Source organism: Bos javanicus, chromosome 15 (genome assembly GCF_032452875.1).
Source record: "Bos javanicus breed banteng chromosome 15, ARS-OSU_banteng_1.0, whole genome shotgun sequence".
Taxonomy (NCBI): domain Eukaryota; kingdom Metazoa; phylum Chordata; class Mammalia; order Artiodactyla; family Bovidae; genus Bos; species Bos javanicus.
Window position 1 is genome coordinate 28,970,188 of NC_083882.1, and position 15,363 is coordinate 28,985,550.

Sequence of the window (15,363 nt, forward strand, 5' to 3'; positions counted from 1 at the left end):
GTTTCCTCTGTTCTTTGCTGTCTCTCACCAGCTCAGGAGCATCTTCCCTTCTACTACAGAGCATAGAGCATCTTCCTTGAAGCCAAGTCAAAATGACCCCAACCCATCTCTGAGCTCCTGTATCTTTAAATTGGTATATTACAGAAACCATGAGTGAGGCTTGGCAGAGGGGTTGGCATTCACTCAGTATTATTATCTTTTTTTCCCTTGACCTACCATCAGGGAAGCACTAGGGTGAGGCAGGCAAGGTGCCTAGGGCACCAAATTTAAGGAGGGATTACTCTCAAGGTCATGCAAGCACAGGGTAGGAGTGCTTGATAAGTCCGAGGCTTATCAGGGTCAGGCAAGTACAGGACCTGAGAGTGATGCCTCCTTAAATTGTGCATCCTAGAAGCCTCTCCAGCTTCCCCCCGGTACTGCCCCTGCCTACCGGCTATGCAGCCCCTCCTCCCTGCCCGGCCAGTTGCTACATACTTCGGGACTCTTTCAGGATCACTTGCAGCACAGTGGTTTTCCTGAATGTCAGGTTCCCCAGGTAGATATGGCAGGTGTAGTTTCCCCCATCAGACTCCTTCACTCCGTGGAGCATTATAGAGACATCATTGCGGGAAGTGTCTCCCACCAAGTTTACACGGTTCAGGAAGCGGCCCCAGTTCTGGGAGTACCCCATGGGTGTCCTGAGTTTGTGCTGATAACGCAACACAATCTCCTCCTAGAAGGGAAAGGTAAAATGTAAGAGACTGAAGGACTGGGGTGGGAGGGAGCTCTCGGGATTCACAGGCCCTGTGTGTAGAAGCAGTAAAGGTATCATCAGAAAGTATCAGAAAACACAAAGCCACGGACACACGTGTCCACACCAACCTCCTTGCTGTTCCTTGAGTGCTGGCCTCAGGGCCTTTGCACTTGCTGCTCCCTATGCCTGGAACAGTCTTCCCACCTAGACAGATGCATGGTTGCCTCCTTCACTTCCCGAGACCTCTACTCAGATGTTACCTTTTTGGTGAGGCCTCCCTGGCCACCTACATAAAATAACAATCACAAAAGCCTGCTTTCTTGTTCTCCATAGCTCTTACTGTTACCTGACATACTGTGTATATACTTCTTCATTATTACTATTATTTGGCCGCATTGGGTGTTAGTTGCCCCACAGCATGTGGGATCTTAGTTCCCTGACCAGGGATCAAACCAGTGTCCCTGCATTGCAAGACGAATTCTTTTTTTTTTTTTTATCCCCAGCCAGAAGCTCCCCCCTCAAGACGAATTCTTAACCACCGGACCACCAGGGAAATTCCTACTTCTTCACTATTCTTCTATGCATCTCCCTCCATCTTGATTGTAAGTCTCCCACCAGGGCAGGAGCTTTGAGTATTCACCACATAACAGACACTTTAAAAATACTTGTTAAATAAAAAAGTGTCCGAATTTTTCAAAAAGGTATATAAATACCATTATTTTTTAGGAGTTTTTAAGAACAGGAAATGAGGATACAGACACAAATATGAATGAAAAGACCTGGCACCAAACCTGTTGTCTCTTGTGATTCCAATTCATAACTCACAAAAGTCAACTACCATCCTGTGTTCTGCAGTGACTCACTTTGGTGGGTGACAATTAAATACACAGTGAGTTCCCAGAGGTGAACCCGAAACTACATGTAATTCCCCAGACCCCACCATGAAGCCATCCTTTCTGATCCACTCGGACAGCATATAGGAATCAACTGAGTGTAAATGACATTTTGTATGGATGACCTGGAATATGTCTTCATTTGTAAAAGCTAAATCTTTTCTAAGCTTGGTACCTTAACTTTTATTAATGATAAGTCATGTGAGATATCTCTCAAGACACAGCTTGACTCATCAGGACATCACCATGCCATAGTTGACATCTACTGGTCTAATGAACTAACCTGCTGTTTACTGCTTCAGAGTCCCTGTGAAGTACGCTCCTCATCTTGGCCTCCAGCACTACTAATCCCAACATTCAACACATCCATGAAGACAAAGAAAATCCCATCACATAAATGGGGTGAAGGGGCGCAGAAGAAAACTCACAAAAACAACCCAAATAAGACAATCATTCTTATGCCTAACCCACTGCTTTCCTGGCTAGATCACCAAAAGCATTCCCCCTTGTTATTCCATGAATTCTATAAAAAGGAAAAGAGAGAGAAAGGATAAAGCCAAGACGCAGTAGCCAAGTCATGAACCAATGCTCTACATCACCATGTCCTAGATGCATCCTGACAACCCAAAAAGTCGAGCGGTAGCAACATCTACTTCTTCATCATCTTCATTAGTCATTTTTCCCAACCGGAAGCTGAAATTGCCCAGCCAAGCTAAGAGGCCCAGTTGTTTTTGTTTTTGTTTTTTTTTAACAAACTCCAAAGTCCAAGCCCTCATGAGACCACCATGTGGCACCTGATGCCTAGGTTCTTGTTGTCCCCACTCTGTCCTGACACCACTGGCCAGGGGCTTCTTCTACACAACGAGGGCTTCTCCTCCTTACCTTGGCAGGCTCTCCTGATGAGAACATCCAGTCTGCCCTGCTCATGTGCTTCTCTTCTGTGCTGTGGAAAACACATCTCATCTGAGTCGAATCACCCACATGAACCATCAGCTCTGGGGATAAAACGATAAGTCAAGTCAAACTCAAAGTATAATCTCTAGAAGCCAAAGAACTTCTGGAAGAGATCATGTTTAGCCAAAGATCCTCTGCAGTAAAACCAATGTCACCACCACACACTGCACACTTTCCCTCTGTGTGGCCAGAATATTCAGAGGCCTCTCATCAAACCAACACGATGCCCCAAGGGTAAGACAGCACCCTCTAGCTGCCAACACACATCAAGTCTGAGGGTCCCACTGACGTCAATAAACACTTTCTGGCTTCTCTTTAATTTCTTTCTCCTTCTCCTTTTCTAGAACTTCTCCCACAAGCCCCAACTTCACTTCAAGCCTGTAATAAAGAACGGAAAACCATGAAGCCCTCCACTTTCTGTTCGCCCACTTGAGTACCCACATCTGCTTAACATAAACAGGAAGTAGAAATAACTCTCATTCTTATAAATAACCCACTGGCTCTCCCAGGTGAAAAACTGAATCATGGGTGACTCTTCTACTTAATTCTTTTACAAGTTGTCTTAGGACTTGCTTAGGACAATTCTGGCTAGACTACAGGTCACAGGACTGCTTGCTAATTAGGTCAAATAACAGACAGTTTTCCTTTTGACTTTTCTCTCATTTTAATCCCTGCCCCCACTTCCCCACCTGTTCCCCCTTCTGCACCTGCTCCCCCTCCCCCTCATTCTTGGCTTTCCAACTCATAGTCTCTTCCTCCTGCTTATTTGTGTAAACAGCTGATCCCATACTACTTATATCATTTTAAGAAGTCCCTGAAAAAGAAAATAATTAGAAAGATGCTTCTGATTTTTCAACAGTGCTCTATATAAATCAACCACAAACTCAGTCAAGATATTAAAGGCAGGATGGTATTTAAGGGAGACACAAGTCTAGGTCTTATTTGGACAGAGTTCCTTCAAAAGAGCATTGAGCAAAGCTCACAAAGCAACACAGTACATCAGCTAACTTTTTCATCCAAATTGTGTCCCTGGCAGAACACTAACTTCCCGCTCAGCAGAAAAGATGTACAATGGGAGGAAAGCAAAAGAAAATATCATGAACTTGGAACTCTATGGAGGGAATTAATTTGGAAGTGATAAAAATTCACTCCAAAGAATATCAATAGCAAACGAAATGCCCTCTAAATCTATGTGTATATCAAAAATTGAACCCTATATTTTAAATGCAGTAATAAGAACTAAATATTATGAATTCTTTCAACACACCAGACATGTGCTAAACACCTAGGTTATCACCTAGTCATTACAATATTTTGAGATATGCACTATTATTCTCCCGTTTCACAGAGAAAGAAACTGAATGAGTGCAACGCTTCACGGCCAGTAAAAGGCAGAGTAGAACTCACACCCAGGTCTGAGTGAAAACAAAGCCCATGTGTTCTCACTCCCTTTACTGTTACCACCTCACATAAGTGGAAAGATGGCTGATTCTAGAGCAAAAGTACAGTAAGTTAACATTATTTTTATTTGTAAGAAAACTGCCTATACAACTGAAATTTGTCTTTCAAATATTAGGAACTTTCTCTAAATTAAAATTTACAGCCTGTCACATGTGATTCTAAAACATGGACTTTTAATTATTTCATTCTCTTCCCTCCTTTCTAGTATCATCAGTTCAGTTTAGTCGCTCAGTTGTGTCTGACTCTTTGCAACCCCATGGACTGCAGCATGCCAGGCTTCCCTGTCCATCACCAACTCCCAGAACTTGCTCAAACTCAAGTCCATCAAGTCAGTGATGCCATCCAACCATCTCATCCTCTATCATCCCCTTCTCCTCCTGCCTTCAATTTTTCCAGCATCAGGGTCTTTTCCAATGAGTCAGTTCTTCACATTCGGTGGCCAAAGTATTGGAGTTTCAGCTTCAGCATCAGCGCTTCCAATGAATATTCAAGACTAATTTCCTTTAGGATTGACAGATTTGACCTCCTTTCAGTCCAAGGGACTCTCAAGAGTCTTCACACCACAGTTCAAAAGCATCAATTCTTCAGTGCTCAGCTTTCTTTATGGTCCAACTCTCACATCCATACATGACTACTGGAAAAACCATAGCTTTTACTAGGTGGACTTTTGTGGGCTTTTTCTAGTATCATGGGGCTTCCCTGACAGATCAGTTGATAAAGAATCTGTCTGCAATGCCGGAGACCCCAGTTTAATTCCTGGGTTGGGAGGATCTGCTAGAGAAGGGATAGGCTACCTACTCCAGTATTCTTGGGCTTCCCTTGTGGCTCAGGTGGTAAAGAACCGCCTGACCGGATTTGTGGGAGACCTGGGTTTCATCCCTGGGTTGGGAAGATCCCCTGGAGAAGGGAAAAGCTACCCACTCCAGTATTCTGACCTGGACAATTCCAAGGACTGTATAGTCCATGGGGTCTCAAAGAGTCAGACATGACTGAGTGACTTTCACTTTCACCTTCACTTTCTTTCTTTCTAGTATCACAGACCTTCATAAATTGAGAAGAGATTACAATAGAATAAAAATAGCTAGAGTAATGAAGTAATGATGATGAAGCTGAAACTCCAATACTTTGGCCACCTAATGCGAAGAGCTGAGTCATTTGAAAAGGCCCTGATGCTGGGAAAGATTGAAGGTGGGAGGAGAAGGGGACAACAGAGGATGAGATGGCTGGATAGCATCACCGACTCAATAGACATGAGTCTGAGTGAACTCCGGGAGTTGGTGATGGACAGGGAGGCCTGGCGTGCTTCAGTCCATGGGGTCACAAAGAATCGGACACGACTGAACGACTGAACTGAACTGAATGAAGTTAGGATCCAGAAGTCACCTAAAGCTCACCTACTATGCCACCTATCACGTGCATGAGTCTCTTCAATAAGAGTATTTTCTCTCCCTGAACAACTCAAAACATTGTTCAGGCAATTCATCTGCTATGAAAACTTTAATTTCATTTTGAATCTTAAAAATACAGATCACACAATTGAAATAATATGCACATGCTTGAGCAACAATTACTTTTTGTTCTCTTTATACATCTCATTAACTATTATATATCTATATAGTGTAATTATATAATCTGTGAACACACACATTCAGATGCCTTAAAATCCTTTCACAGAATACAAGGAAGCAAATTCTTAAAAGAGAGAGAGAGAGAAAAGAAAAGAAAAATAAAACTGTCTCTAGCTTTTAAAATAAGAATTAAAAGAGTTGGAGCAGTAGAAAGACGGAAGAATTACAAACTGAAGAGTAAACTTCGTGGAGGAAGCCGTACATGAGTTTCCACATGGGAGGAGATGGCCACCAGGCAAATGGTGAGCACTCAGAGCTATCCCCACTCTGGCTGGAAGGAAAAAGTAAATACAAGTTGCTCCACTGGCTACTGGAAAATATCTGCCTCCCATAAAATTGCTCTAGCCTACTCCCATGGACTCAACTCTTAAAATTGCCTCCTTTGGATTTGTTCCCTCTGTGCCTCTTCTAAGCAGGAAAAGGCACCATTTTGTAGGACATGCTTGCATGTTCTCAAGGCCAGCATCAGAGAACAAAGAAGAAAGGGGTAACTCAAAGATAATCCTTGGGAGACACAGGTAGCTGGTTCATTTCTTCTTCCTGGAGAGCCCTAGCTTTGAAATCAAAAGAAAAAATGCAATTGATAAAAAGTATTAGTATGAAGTTAGGAGTGAGGTCAGAGGCCACCTTCCACAATTCCTTCTACCACTTCATGTTTTTAGAAAGCAGATTCAAGTGAGAGATGCTCACCTAAGGATTTCATTCATTTGACCAATGTTTATTGACTGCGTACTCTGTGCCAGGTGCTGAGCCTGGGGCTGGTCATGGAACCAAGAACACGGATGCAGGTGGACAGGGAGACACAACTGAACAGGTGTGATGAGTGTGTCACCAGAGAGGAGAGCTGGGTGCTCCAAAGGAGCTCACTGAAAGGACAGACCTAAGCAGGCTGGCAGGGGGAGCGGTCTAGATCCTAGCTCCTGCCCTAGACAGCAAGCTCTCCTGAGAACAGAGCCGGTTCTTCCGCTTCACACTTTTTTGTTGTTTTCTTTTTTTCAGTTGTTTATGTTTGGTTGCACTGGGTCTTCGTTGCTGTGTGCAGGCTTATTCTAGCTGTGGAGAATAAGTGCACTCTCTAGTTGCACTGTGCGGCCTTCCCACCATCGTGGCTTCTCTTGCTATGGAGCACGGGCTCCAGGGTGCACAGGCTTCAGTAGTTGTGGCGCACAGACTTAGTTGCTCCACAGGGTGTAAAATCTTCCTGGATCAGGGATCAAGCCCGTGTCCCCTGCACTGGCAAGTGGATTCTTATCCACTGTACCACCAGCGAAGTCTCCATTTCACACATTTAAAGATACTTCATTCTGTGATTTTCAGACTTTTTAAAGCAGCAGAATTCTTTCTTCAAACAAAATCTTACCTGGAAGCCCAAGAATACAACAGAAAAAAGGAAAAGGACTCGGTTGTAGTGGAGGTGGAAACCTGAGGTCCTGGCGTGACTAGGTCCTCTGTCCCCGCTGCCTTGTTCTCACCCTCTGTGTGGCCCACCAGGTCCCTTGGACCCTGAGTGTTCCACAGAGTATGTTTTTAAAACCAACAAACTACTGAAGCTATTTATAAATAGGAACATGAGGGAAACCTGCTCATTTCTTTTATATCCCCCAGAAAACATAGTTACCTACAAAGTATGGAGACAACATCAATCTGCAAAACTCATGGGGAGCATCAGGGTATAGTGGAAAGAACATGAACTATGTTGACAGAGGTACGAGGGTCCGAGTATTGGGTATGCCATTTAATAAATATATGTCCTCAGGCAAGTCACTTAAACTCTCTAAGCCTCAGTTAACATGTCTATAAAATGAAAAGGAGAACACGGTACTCCCTTCACAGAATTTTCATAAGGATGAAATATGTTTAAAGGAATGATAAAATAATAATCATCATTATTTTTATTTAAAGAGCACCACTGGAACCTCCCTGGAGGTCCAGTGGTTAAGAATCTGCCTGCCAACACAGGGGGCACAGGTTCAACCCCTGGTCTGGGAACTAAGATCCCACGTGCCATGGGGCAACTAAACCCATGCACCACAACTACTGAGCCCATGCCCTAGAGCTCATGACCCACAACAAGAGAGGTCACCTCAGCGAGAAGCCTACGCACCACAAGTACAGAGTAGCCCCTGCCGCAAGCAGCAACAAGGACCCAGAGCAGCCAAAAATATTAACAGATCATATGTTTTTTAATCCTCTATGGGTTACTTTAAAAAACTAATAATAAAAAAAAAAAACTAATATAAATAGAGAGCACCATTTATTGAGGACTCACTTCGTGGCAAGTACCTAGCCCACTGACTAGGATTTACTCAACAAAATCAGTTCACATCCCTCTTTGCACACCAAATCTCTTGCCCTTTGCCCTTCTCTGAGTAAGCATTCATGTTACCTTTGGGTTCCTCTGGCAGTACATGCAGGACCACCACTTTTTTGAACACGAGGCTCTCCATTTGGAAGCGGATTTCACAGGTAAAGTTTCCTTGGTCGGTCTCTTCCACGTTTTGGAGCAGGAGGGAACCGTCATGGTGTAAGATGTCCCCCACCAAACGCACACGATTCTGGAAGTGCCCCACAGGCACGCTGATGTTAGAGTAATAGAAGAGCACGTACTCATCCTGGAGGGCAACACAACATCAGAGGAAATTTCAAGCCCATGGCACCAGACCCAGAAGTCTGAGTTCAAAAGCCCCTGTTCCATGGAGGCAGCATAGTCATTGTCACCACCAGCATCAAAGAAGTACTTGGTACCCAATTAATAAGAAGAAGAATAAGAAGAATGTGCCAGACAATACTTTAACTGACACAAGACTCTGTGGCTTCTATTAGACAATGACAATTGGAGAAACAGGATGAACACATTTTCATTTCTTATAGTTTAAGGTAAAATGTAACACCTACTCTGAAAATCACTTTGGTGATTCAGACTCACAACTTTTGGTGTTTGTTTGGCCACGCTGCACGGCATGTGGGATCTTAGTTTTCCAACCAGGGATTGCACCTTGACTCTAGGCAGTGAGAGTACAGAGTTCTCACCACAGGACCTCCAGGGAATTCCACAAACTCACAACTTTTGAAAAGTACCTCCCTGTGTTCTGCCATGGCCCCTGGATTCAATGGCATCTAAATGCAACCCCACAGACTGGCTGTTGTAAGAATTCCTGCCGTGTTAGCGGTCAGCCCTCTCCTTTCCACCCTCCTCCAGGCAGCACATCGTAAGGCATGAGAAGGCGTCATCAAAGGAAATGGTTTACAGACTTGGGGGAAAAGCCATAGGGAGTTCGTAGTTTCACTTAGACCATGGGTATACCCCTCCTATAACAATAAACAGTCAGGAGGTTAAGACTTTGCCTTCCAGTGCAGAGGGTGAGGAGGGTTCAATCTCTGGTCAGGAAACTGAGATCCCACATGTCTTGGGGCCAAAAAACTAAAACATAAAACAGAAGCAATATTGTAACAAATTCAATAAAGACTTTAAAAATGGTCTGCAGCAAAAAAAATCTTTGAAAAAAATAAATAGTAACAAACATTTGAGTGATAGTAACATTATGGAAATAACATGCTCTGAGCTACTGAAACAATATTTCATTTGAAAACCTTAGGACTTTATTGCTAGTCATACATTACTTGGAGTATATTTCACAAATGAGACCAATACACAAGTATCTATCTCCACAGAATCCCAGATGAGGCTTCATACACTTTTGCCAATCCAAAGAGCTCCCTCACTCAGCCATGCTGAACCCGCCAATCCTAACAGTTTAAGCAGCCATGAAGGAGAAAAAGATGATTCAGCACTTAAATGGATCGGCAGAATGCCGAAAGACTCTCCACCCTCCTGAAAGATTACAGTGACATCATCCCTGTGCCTGGGCCATAACTCTTTTTGTCTAGACCAATGTGTTTTCATTCTTCTCACCCCTCCCACCCACCTATGCTACTCCACAAATGGGAGAAACAGGAAAGAAAAGAAACTAAAAGAACTTTATGTGTATGTCTCCCATTAGCTTCTCAATGACCTGAAAAGTATTACCATTATTCACAGATGGGGAAGTGAAGCTCTGAGAGGTTGAGTAACTTTCCCAGCTGATTGTAATCAGCTGTGTACCACCAAGAGCTCAAACTAGGAGGAGGCTCAGTTCTGGTGAGCTCCAGAACCCAACTCCTGAACCACCCCCCCCCACCTCATGGCATGGGATGACTTGATTCTCCCTCTCCCCATATTCTGACACCATTGGCTGGGGCTTCTAATACACAGCAGGGTTTCCTCCTTGTTACCTCGATGTGCTTTCCTGATGAGAACATCCAGTCTACCTTGGTCACATGTTTCTCTCCTGTGCTCTGGGAAACACATCCCAGAAGGGCTGAATCACCCACGTGGACTGTTAGCTCCACGGCGGAAATACTCAAGTCATCCAGGCCCAAGGAATAACCTAGAGAAGGCAACAGGCAAGAGAAACATCATCAGACAAACACACTCAACACAAAAACTAGTATTAATCTCCAAGTAGATGCAGACTTTCCTGGTGGCTCAGATGGTAAAGAATCTGCCTGCAATGCAGGATACCTGGGTTCAATCCCTGGGTCAAGAAAATCCCCTGGAGAAGGGAATGGTTACCCACTCCAGTATTCTTGCCTGGAGAATTCCAGGGACAGAGGAGCCTGGTGGGCTATAGTCAATGGGGTCACAAAGAGTCCGATATGACTAAGCAACTAACATCTTCCCTCCCCAGATAACCCAACGTGAACAAAGTATTCAGAGGACTTTAATTCAACCCAGCGTGGCATTCCCAAGGGTAACAAAAATACCCTGTGGTTACCCCCACGTGGCTCAAGTCAAAGGACTTCTACAGTCTTCATACTGTCCAATAGCTCCTAGCTAGACCCTCTCTCTTTTCTAGTCTTCATCCCTGAAATCTCCTTTCTAAAGAAAGAAGAGAGGGAATTCCTTGGCAATTCAGTAGATAGGACTCCGTGCTTTCACTGCTGAGGGCACAGGTTCAATCTCTGGTTGGGGAACTAAGATCCTACAAGGCATGTAGCAGGGCCAAAAAACAAAACAAAAATAAGAAGAAGAGAAACCCTGAAGTCTCTCCCCTGAGGTTGTGAATTTAGATGCCTCTAAGCAGGTGATGATGTCTCTGGCTCCTAGTTTCCCACCAGTCCCCTAACTGAAAGGCCAGTTCACAGGTAACTTTGCTTCCCTCAGTTTTTCTCCTTTTTTCGTCCCTCTACAAAAGCTTATCTCTGAGTGTGCCAGCTGATTCTGGCCGTAGTGCAGATCCTTGTAATTAGGTCAACACAGAGCACGGCCCCTCCCTTGAATTTCCTTTGTTTGCTTTCTCCCCACCTGCCCCCTCCAGGTCTGCCCTCAGCCTGGCTTTCCAGCCTCTAGGGGTTAATCTTCATCATACCCCTCCAATATCTGTCCATTGTTCAAGTAATTTCTCTTTTCACTTAAAGAGAAAACCATTTCTAAAGAGAAAACCATCACATGGATTTTTCTGTTTTTATAAGACATGCTGTATGCAAAGAGACAACCACAGCAAGACACAATCAGATGCTGGCCAGTTCCCATCAAAGAAGAGCCAAGTGAATGGATTTGGGTATAAACAAAATGCACCGGCCTCTCCATCCAAGTTGTTGTTCCAAGAGAAGAGTGTTAACTTCCTGCCCAACAGCAGGCACACACAGTGGGGAAGATGGGAAAGAAAACATGAACTCACCACCCTCTGGAGGAAATTATTTTGAAAGAAATCAAAAGTACCTCCAAAAATGATTTGGAATTTTCCTGTAGGGAAGAACTGAGCAGCTTCAAGTGTGGTTAAAGGGATAAGAAGCTGTATAATGTGATATGAAGAGTGCTGACTGTAGAATTAAATGAGCTTGCTAGAAGGTAAGAGCAGCAAGCAAAGCGGACAGAAACTTAGACTTGACCGGCAGCCTTTGTACAGAAATAACTGAAGAAATCAAGACTTTCTACAGAGGAGGAAAACCTCTCCATCAAGAAGTACAATCCTATTAGATGAAAAAAAAAAAAAAAGAAGTACAATCCTGGTCGCCCAGTGTCACCAGGCAACTCCACAGGGGGTTAGATTGCTAAGTCTCTGATGGAAGGGCAAAATGCTGCAGGCTGCTTCACCCATCTCTGGAAAGAAAAGAAAGTGAAAGTGAAAGTCTCTCACAACCCCATGGACTAAACAGTCCATGCAATTCTCCAGGCCAGAATACTGGAGTGGCTAGCTGTTCCCTTCTCCAGGGGATCTTCCCAACCCAGGGATCACACCCAGGTCTCCTGCATTGCAGGCAGATTCTTTACCAACTGAGCTATCAGGGAAGCCCCTGAGATTATTATAACCCTGATTCCATGGTGAAAAAACTTCTCTAATATGGACTATTTTCTTGTGCGCGCACGTGTCTAACTGCATGTGTGTGCAAATGCTATGTTGCCTGGAATTAAAGCAAAGACCATTCTTTTGTGCACTTTGCTGAGTCATTCTTTAGGTCACCATGCAAAGTCCAAAAAGCTGATAAAGAAGAGAAAAATGGAATGGATAAACAACAAGGTCTTACTGTATATCACAGGGAACAACAGTCAATATCCTGTGATAAACACAATAGAAAAGAATATGAAACGGTATGTATATATGTATAACTGAATTGCTTTGCTACACAGCAGAAATTAACACATTATAAATCAACTATACTTCAATAAAATAAAAAATTTTGGACTTCCCTGGTGGTCCAGTGGCTGAGACTCTGAGTTCCCAGTGCAGGGACCTCAGGTTCAATCCCTCAACAGGGAACTGGATCCCATATGCCACAACTAAAGCTCCCGAGTGCTGCAACTCAGGCCCAACACAGCCAAATAAATAAACAGAATAAATTTTTAAATGAAATTCAAAAAACAAATTTTTTAAGAAAACAAATTTAAAAGTCATGAGAGTAAAGCACCTAATTAATTTATCGATGGGATAAAGAGAGACACAAGGGGCTAACGGATGAAAGGGGGCTAAAGGATGAAAAGACAACAGATGAGCAAGAAGCAGCAGCCTTGAGCACTGTAGGAACAGGAGACTCCAACCCGGTTCAGGGAGGCAACCACAGCAGGCTTTTTAAAAGGAAGTAGAGCTTAAGGAGAAGGCTGAAGGCTTAGGCAGGCTTGCTAGGGTGAAGTGGGGAGAGACGGTACTAGGCAAAAGAAACTATCAAAAACTGGGCAAGAGCTTGGTGCATTTGAGGAACTGCAAGAAGGCTGGCATGACTAAAGCAGGAAAACAATTACAGAGACTTAGGGACTCTCTTTGATGATTTCATTTCCTGATAAAGATAACAGTTGAAAGTGCAGGAATGGAAGTGAGAAACTTTCTTCATATTCTGTAAGAAGGTCATAGAACACCCAGTCAGGACCAAAAGGCATTCTGTTTCTAATAGAAACAGAGGAATATTCAGCTTTCCAAGAAAGAGTCTGCTACCTGGCTTCTAAAACAACTGTTTCAACAAAACTATAAAGTTCCAGGCTGGGGTTTCCGTTTTCAGCAAAGCAAGGGGAAATGAAAATACATAACATTGGCTTCTGAACACACATGAGACTTAAATCAAATACCCTCCTTGGTCCCTTGGCTTCCACTTACCCAGTAACACTGGTATCAGGATGACTTTCAGTGGGTAAAACATGCTGTTGTCAATTTTTCAATCTTAAAAGAAAACAAAAAGTCAGAAAATAGTGTTAGGAGGAGTTCATTCATTCAACCAATCACTAGTGAGTACCTCTGTGAGCCAGTCTTTCTCTGAAGTACTAGGATGCAGCATGGAACAAGGAAGACAAGGGCCTAGTCACATGCAGCTTGCATTGGCAGGGAAATGGAGAGAAAAAAGCAGCAAATGAATGAATAAGAAACAGCGGATGCTGGTAACTGCTATGATAAAACAGAGTGGTGTTTGGAGAGTCACTTGGGAGCTGCCTCAGATTGGCTGTAAGGGAAGATCATGTGAAAGTTGCTTTTCGAGAGAATAAAAGCAAATAATTCCAGGATAACCTTGAGATGACAACCCTAAACAATCTACAGTCTGACAATTTCATAAAAATGAAAGATTACAGGATACTCGGCCTGAAATGTTGATCTATATCTCCAACTAAATTAAAACAACTGCCTTAAATATATAAAGAACATTCTGAACATGTAAGAAGGGAGATACACAAATAAGGGGGAAATTTCTAAGCTCAGTTAAGGCATTCACCAAGTTCTATGACACAAAGAAGCCACCTGAAAGGTCCATGGCGAGATTTTATTTTTTCACTTTTTCAGGCAGGATAGCAGGAGTAGAAGGAGAATCGGGCTGTACACAGGCAAAAGTACTTTAAAAGCATCTCTATTATCTCTGTGGTATAAATTTCACGGCATCCACCATTTCCTGGGAATAGATTTGCTGTCCTACACAAAGCCCCACAGTTTTCTTAACAAAACAGAAATACCTTAACTCCAAAGAGTCACAATTCAACCAGCCTTAGGCTCCAACCTACTCCTGCGGCGGGCCTCAGCCATGATCTCTGAACCCTTGACAGCCTGGAGTAATTCCACTTCAGAATTTGCTGAAAGGAAAGGTCTTCTTGGTGTATTAACATCATATTACCCTAGCCAGCTCTGCTGGAAGTCCAGCATGTGTGTGGTGGCCATTTCAACTTATAAAAAAATGATTACCTAAGAGTTTCTTATCTGAATTTTAATCAACAAAATTCTCCAACTGGGTCTTCCCTGGTGGCTCAGTGGTAAAGAATCTGCCTGCCAGTGCAGGAGACATGGGTGCAATCCCTGATCTGGGAAGATCCCATGTGCCGCAGAGCAACTAAGTCTGGGCACCACAACTCTGTGCTCTGGAGCCTGGGAACCACAGCTAATGAAGCATGCACGCCCAGGGCCCGCGTTCCACAACAGGAGAAGCCACCACAGTGAGAAGTCAGCACACCACAGAGAAAGCCCGCACACAGCAACGAACACGCAACACAGCCACAAATGAATAAAATCATTTAAAAAAATTCCCCATCTGGAAAATCAGGGTCAAGCTGTTCAAGGCAGCCCTACCTAGGTCTTGCTTGTGCCGAAAGTCAGTTGACCTTGATGAACCTCAATTTCCTCACTTATAACATGGGGATAACGACGCAAGAATCAGATGTAAGAATGTAGATATCAGTGCTTTAAAAAATAGAAAGCATTACTATATAAGATCCTATTTTTTATAGCCTAAAAGTCATATAGGAAATTTAGAGGAGATTTTGGACTCTGAGAATATACCTTTACAAGAATGGCAAATGATGAATCAGAATGAACTGGAAACTTCTTAAGTTTCGGTTCTTGAATCCATTACAACAATGAAGGTAACAATTACACTGACTCAGATGTACCAAAAGTCACATTAAGTTTTCCCAAATATAAGTATTTCTAATGAAAATACAGATCTCTCTCAAGATAGCCACAGCGTGCTTTATTCCAGCTCTATATAAAAGATACACCCACCTTATCCCACACATCCATCGCTGAGCATAAGGGGCTTCCTTTATAGTATAACTTTAATTCATCATATCTGGGACAACTAAGATCCCTGTTGTATTCTGGATGAATTTTTTCTCCAGGAAGTTGGTTGTGCTCCCTTCATTCCCCAGCAAATAGTTTTTCTATATTCCCCAAAGCAGTGCACTATT

At 43.3% G+C, this 15,363-nt stretch overlaps 1 protein-coding gene across 7 annotated transcripts in view; it reads right to left on the reverse strand.

Annotated features, from left to right (window-relative positions):
• Positions 1-15,363, reverse strand: part of JAML (junction adhesion molecule like) — a 31,801-nt gene that overhangs the window by 12,900 nt on the left and 3,538 nt on the right. For 6 of the 7 annotated variants that reach the window (XR_009741137.1, XR_009741136.1, XM_061440453.1 and 3 more), the window contains 5 exons: positions 13,298-13,360; positions 9,942-10,096; positions 8,056-8,281; positions 2,509-2,621; positions 475-712 (listed from right to left, as the gene is read on the reverse strand). Coding sequence is in view for 5 of the 7 variants with exons in the window: in XM_061440453.1 (XP_061296437.1) it covers positions 475-712; positions 2,509-2,621; positions 8,056-8,281; positions 9,942-10,096; positions 13,298-13,340 (775 nt within the window). In the remaining 2 variants the exon portion in view is untranslated. Of the gene's footprint in view, positions 1-474; positions 713-2,508; positions 2,622-8,055; positions 8,282-9,941; positions 10,097-13,297; positions 13,361-14,746; positions 14,858-15,363 lie in introns of all 7 variants that reach the window. The other variant, XM_061440451.1, reaches the window with a different exon arrangement.